At 39.2% G+C, this 6,341-nt stretch overlaps 1 protein-coding gene across 1 annotated transcript; it reads right to left on the bottom strand.

Annotated features, from left to right (window-relative positions):
• Nucleotides 1–253: 253 nt before the first annotated feature.
• LOC107776951 (uncharacterized) lies at nt 254–6,099 on the bottom strand. Its single transcript, XM_016596911.2, has 2 exons — nt 1,822–6,099; nt 254–1,742 (listed from the first exon to the last, which is right to left on the bottom strand). Exons 1-2 carry the CDS (start codon nt 6,018–6,020, stop codon nt 608–610), a joined length of 5,334 nt encoding a protein of 1,777 aa, XP_016452397.2. The 5' UTR covers nt 6,021–6,099; the 3' UTR covers nt 254–607.
• Between the last annotated feature and the right edge of the window lie 242 nt (nt 6,100–6,341).

Here is a 6,341-nt window from a genome sequence, read left to right as displayed (position 1 = left end):
TGATTTAACATTCTTCTCACTTAAGCAGCCTTCATAGAAGATATAATTTGCCACATAAATGCTCCACACATAGAAATAATGTGTCACACCGCGAATTCTTGAAAAACAAGACTCCAAAAAATTTAAGCTGAAAGGTCATCTGAGATGCTCGCATTGTAAACAAATTGATATTAAAGGAAAGGTCAAGAGTCTCAAGATTCTTATACTTTCCAACAGAGAAGGAAGATAATCAGTGAAGTTATTCACTTCAAGATAGCCAAATGGATTTCTTAAGTGTACGTGTTCAAAACAACTGAAAGTACATTTTCTCCAAAAGAGTATGTGTTCAAATGTCAATCATGCATATTCAGCAATATCAGGTCTTACAAATTATATGAAGGAATCAACCAGAGTAATAGAGACCACATAATATTAAAAAAAAAAATTAAGACAAGTATAGAGCAAAAGAGATTCTTAATAATCTCGATAAATGAGGGACCGGCTGCTGCTGCTCTTGATAAATCATTTTGAATTGCTTGCCTTACTGGACGTTAAGAGTCTTGAGAGAGTGATAAAAGAAGAATCCATGAAACAAGTGATCTCATGTGATATCTCAGAGAAAATTTCATTAGTAGATAAAAAGCGTGAAGCCATTATTTTGCATTTCTTCGACCTGAATTTCCTCGACATTCCTAGCTGAATTTGCAACAGATTCCTGGCACGACTTTACCTCGATGGATTGTAGGCAAGTGAAGTAACCAAATTCAGTAGGGATTTCGACAAGACAATCACAACTATGCAGAACCAGTTGCTCAAGGTTAGAGAAAGCATCCTCTGAGACACTCCAACACGCAAAGGAAATATTTTCTAGCTTCAGCACTTTTAGTTGGGAGAATTGCTCATCACTTACTTCCCATTCTTCGCCACAAAAGGCATCGGATTGTAGCTTGAGTATCACAAGGTTAGGAAGTGTTGAGATGGCTGAAATTTCACTCCATGGCAATCCAAAACCACAAAGTGTCAGCTTCTTAAGATCTGACGGGAAATTGAATACACAAGGTGATCGCTCTGGCTTGTGGAAACAAAACACCTTGAGTGATTCAAGCTTGGTTAAGTGCTGTAATCTTGGGAACTGATTGCAGTCCTTTTGTTGTTCCTCAGAATAACCCCATGATCCTGAAAATATGCATCTCAGGTTTCGAATATTAGGGGTCTTACTCAATACCTTCTCCACATCCTCACCGGATGAAAAAGCAGGAGTGGAAAAAGTCTCCAAATTACCTAATTCCGAGGGATCCTCTAGGAATACTTTTATGTTTTGCAAATTGAAGGAGGCACGGTCGTTTAAATGTAGATGTCTTATCTTAACCATCTTACACAGTGAGTGTGGCAATGAAAGTTCACTTCCAAGCCCTTTAACCATAAGTGTTTCAAGATTCCGGAGATTGGCTATAGATGATGGAATAGATTCCTCAAAAGTTCTAAGTGCAAGGTACCTCAGTTGAGATAATTCAGTTGGGAAAGAATCAACAGTGACAAACTCCAGATCTAACACTCTAAGACACTTAAAGCTGTGAAAAGCAAATGAGACCTGATTGTCGACTGAGGGGATAACATCATCACCAACCTTCCTGAATAATATGGAATGGACATTGGAGCAAGATGGACTCCTTTCAACAAGATTGTGTTGTTTTGAATAAATGGATATACGACGCTGTACAAGCATTCGAGACAACACTTCGGCAGAATTTGCATCTTGATCCCTGTCCATAGGAAGAAACAGAATCAAAACAAAGTAAAATTGATTCAGTAAGAAAGTAAAAAGAGAAATTGAATATATACCTATATATCCATAGTAGAAACTTCTCGTCCTTTGCCTTTTCCTTGCAAAATTCAAGCAACAGGTCATGGATACGACATGCTTTTACTTTGCCAAGATATCTATTCTTGGTGGCCATCACCATATTTCTTCTAATAAGATCCTCTAAGTAATCTTCTGCTATATCAGCCAAGCATCTTTCCTTTTGTTTTACTACCAAACCCTCCGCCATCCATAACTTCATTAACTTTGAGATCTGAATCTCTTTGTCCTCCAAGAATGCTCCAAAATACAGAAAGCAAGGTTTAAGATAATGGGGCAAATTCTTGTAACTGAATTGTATGATGTGCTTGGAGTCGCCACGAATATGTGAACCTAAACCATCTGCCACTTGTTCCCACTGCTCTTTCTTTGTCATACTTGCAAGAACACCAGCTACCAAAACAATTGAAAGAGGTAACCTTCCACACTTTTTTGCTATTTCCTGTCCAACACCTTCAAGATCCGGTGGACAACTTTGTTGAAGAAACACCTTTTTCTGTAACAACGTCCAGCTTTCATCTTCAGAAAACAAGCGAAGATGATGAAGAGAACTAACACAGCTAGCATAGGTAGCAACCTTCTCTAGCCGGGTTGTCAGCATAATTCTGCTACTGTTGTTGGTATCCGGAAAACATGTCTGTAACTCATCCCATGCTCTAGTTTCCCAGACATCATCAATGAGGATAAGATATCTCTTTGACAATAATAGTCTGCGCAACTTATCAGCTAATTCATCTTCAGGCACTTCACTAAGATCAGTTGGCTTGTCGACCACATCACTCAGAATAGAAACCAACACCTCTCGACGGTTGTACACTTGAGAAACATAACATTTTGCACGAACATCAAATTGTAGAACAACTGATTCATCAATGAATAGTTTGTTAGCAATTGTTGTTTTACCTTGTCCAGCCATTCCAACAATTGAAATGACATCTCTTTGTGATGTTCCTCTAACAAGTAGGTTTGTTATTGTTCGCATGACGTCCTTGAACCCCACCATATCTTCAGCTGTAGTCCAATCCAGTTGAGATGATATATGGCCTTGGGAAGCATTTCTAAAGCTTTTTGGTCGTGACCCACGCGCCTGGTCTAACGTAGCTTCCCTGGCCTTTTTCTCCACCTCTTTAATGAAGACCATGTGAACACCTTTATCCCCTTCTGCCAGTAGTTCCAACTCTTTTGTCGTCATTTTTGCAAGAACACCAGCCAGCACAACAACTTGAACAGGCGACCCTTCACACCGTTTGGCTAATTGTTCTGCAAGAGGTCTAAAATTTGGCGGGCAACTTTGTCGGGGGAACGCCTTATTTTGTAACAGCGTCCAGCTTTCTTCATCAGTAAACAAGCGCAGATAATGGGGTGAACTAACACGTCTAGCCTTAGTAGCAACTTCATCTAGACGAGTTGTTAGAAGAATTCTGCTTCCATTGTTGGCATCTGGAAAGCATGACCTTAGATAATCCCATGCTACAGAGTCATTAACATTATCAATGAGGAGAAGATACCTCTTTGGCAATAGAAGTTTGTGCAATTCATCAGCTAATTCATCTTCTCTCGCTTCACTAAGATCAATTGTCTTTTCAACAAGATTCCTCAGAATAGCAACTAATAACTCTCTGCGTTGAAAAGCAGCAGGAACAAAACATTTTGCACGAACATCGAACAAAGAGACAACTAATTCGTCAGTGAATAGTTTGTTAGCAACTGTTGTTTTACCTTGTCCAAGAGTGCCAACAATCGAGATAACATCAAGCTCTCTTGGTGTTACTCTAACAAGTTGATCTCTTAAGGTTTGCAGTACATCATCGAAACCTACCATTTCATCTGTTATTTCTTCAGTTATCCTTGGAGTACTGGCCATTTGTGATGATACACTAACATAAGAAGATCTCTGGTTCTCCAGAATTTCATTGAACTCTTTCACCGCCTCTTCAGAGAAGTTCACGTGATCCCCATTCTTCGCCAGTTTTGCAAGAGCATTGGCCAGCATAACAACCGCAAGGGGTAGCCCGGGACAGGTTTTTACTAGTTTTTGTCCAACATCTCTAATATACGGTGGGCAACTTTGTCGGAGGAAAACCTTATTCTGTAACAACATCCAGATTTCTTCATCAGAAAACAAGCGAAGACGATAGGGAGAACTAACACGTCTAGCATAATTAGCAACTTCGTCTAACTCTGTTGTTAGAATAATTCTGCTTCCATTGTTGGCATCCGGAAAGCACGACTCTAAAAAGTCCAACACTACAGTTTCACGAACATCATCAACGAGGATAAGGTATTTCCTTTGCAACAATATTTTGTGCAACTTGTCAGCTAATTCATCTTCAGGGACTTCACTAAGATCAGTTTTCTTGTCAACCACATCACTCAGAATAGCAACCAACAAATCTCTACGTAAATATACAACTGGAAGAAAACATTTTGCATGAACATCAAACAGAGAGGCAATTGATTCGTCATAGAATAGCTTTTTGGCAACTGTTGTTTTACCTTGTCCAAAAGTGCCAACAACTGAGACAACATCAAGTTGTGATGTTCCTCCAACAAGTTGGTTTCTTAATGTTTGCACCACGTCCTCGAATCCCACCATTTCTTCAGTTGTGCTTGGCATACTGGCCGATTGTGATGATGTAGCAACATTGGAAGCATTGGTGATGTTTTCCATTGGTGCGTCACACGCCTTGTCCTCCTTAATCTTTTCGACCTCTGCCTTAAGAAACTCAATCTCCACAATGAGATCCGAAAGCCATGGTGTAAGAAACCAGGCAGGAACATCTTTAGTCACGAAACAATCAACTATATATTCTATTTCATATGCCTTGCCAATGACCACTGTGGCAAGATGTTGCAGTCTATCATGATTAATACATTTTTCTGCTGCAACATCCCTCAAAAAAGGATGCAAAAATTCAAGATACTTCAGCACAGCTTCAAGTTGGCTCTTGGCAGAAGGAAGTGTATCAGCAGACTGGTTAAGGAACTCCTTCATGTTGACCAGAAGGAAATCAACAAAGCCAAGACCATCAATCCTAGGTAAAATCGATTGAAATGACATTTGAACGATTTGGTAAGTCAAAGCGCTGATACGCTGAATCAAGCCAGGCAAATCAAGGGTGGCCTCTTGATTTACTTCTCCAGATGCCACGTCTTCCTCGTTACCATATAACGAGAAAATGAAAAGTGCTGCATTGACCATCAAATTATCTATTTCTCTCAGCTTAGATCCAAAGCCCTGTGGTGGCAAATCCTCAAGATATGTTCCCAAATAGTCCAACATCTCGAAAAAGTAGTCCATTTGATTTTGATCCTCCAACGGAACTATCAAGCCATATCTATAAGAGAACTGTAACATCAGCAGATTGGTTTTGAGAAAAAGGGTAAACATTGTTTCCATTTTAGCTAGGACAGCGTGACGCCAGGTTAATTGTGGTCCGGACATAAAAGATTGGAGGAGTTCAACATAGATACGGCGGACACATGGCTGAATGGGAAAAATTCTCTTCAATGCGAAATCAGTAAGCAAGGAATTGATATCAGTTTCCTGATTAACCTTGTTATGCTCAGGAAAATGCAAGAAGATAATCATTGCTGCATGACAAGTCACAGCTATAGCATGAGTGAAGAAAGTCATTTGGCTAGAGTCTTGTAATTTTCTGACAGCAAGCATGTAACAGAGAGATTGTGGTGAACTCAATGCGCAAAAGAGCTCCCGAATTTGTGGACTAATAGATAAGGAAGAAGCCAAAGGTGTGCTCACCACATAATTTATAGTCTCTATTACATCACCAATGAGTTTTGCTATAGACGTGGGACTAGCATCAGAAATATTTACTACCTGAGGATAAGAGTATTGAGCTTTGATTTCCGACTTACAAATCCGGATCTTTTCTTGCACCTCAGACAAAGTGAGATCAAATTTTTGATCAGGTGGCACCATTCCTGCGGAGAATAGACTTTTGAGGTCCGATCCTACAACGCTAACCATAGCTCGGATGTGTTCGGAAACATCCAGCAAGTTGCTGTCAGTAGTAAAGCTCTGCAGCCTCAGGAAAATGTCCAGAAACTTGAGCTCCATAATGAGGAAATTGATATCAGCCACTATTGCATCTGTCAAGGACAATCTCCATTGATCTTTCATCAATTCTAGAGCTTCAATGGCTTCTTTGCAAAACATCTTAGCGTCTCTCTATCAGAATATTAGTTGTTTTTTGGTTTGTCACACAAGAAAAGGAGAAGAAGAGGAGAGGACAGAAGCTGACTTGATCAGACTTTCTTTATATTCAGATCAAGAACATTGCACAAAATGGTAATAGCGTTGACTTTAATAATTCTTTAATTTGTACATTATTATATACGTCTTTTTATATGATTGTATATTTAGTATACTAGTTTCTCGGCACGCACGTTTCGCGTGATTTCATATAAATAATTAATTTTTTTTGTATATTACTAAAAATTACTTTAAAATGTTTGTAGTTGCAAAATAAAAATTAAA

This window comes from Nicotiana tabacum, chromosome 18 (assembly GCF_000715075.1).
Source record: "Nicotiana tabacum cultivar K326 chromosome 18, ASM71507v2, whole genome shotgun sequence".
Lineage (NCBI taxonomy): Eukaryota > Viridiplantae > Streptophyta > Magnoliopsida > Solanales > Solanaceae > Nicotiana > Nicotiana tabacum.
This window is presented reverse-complemented; position numbering and strand designations above follow the sequence as displayed.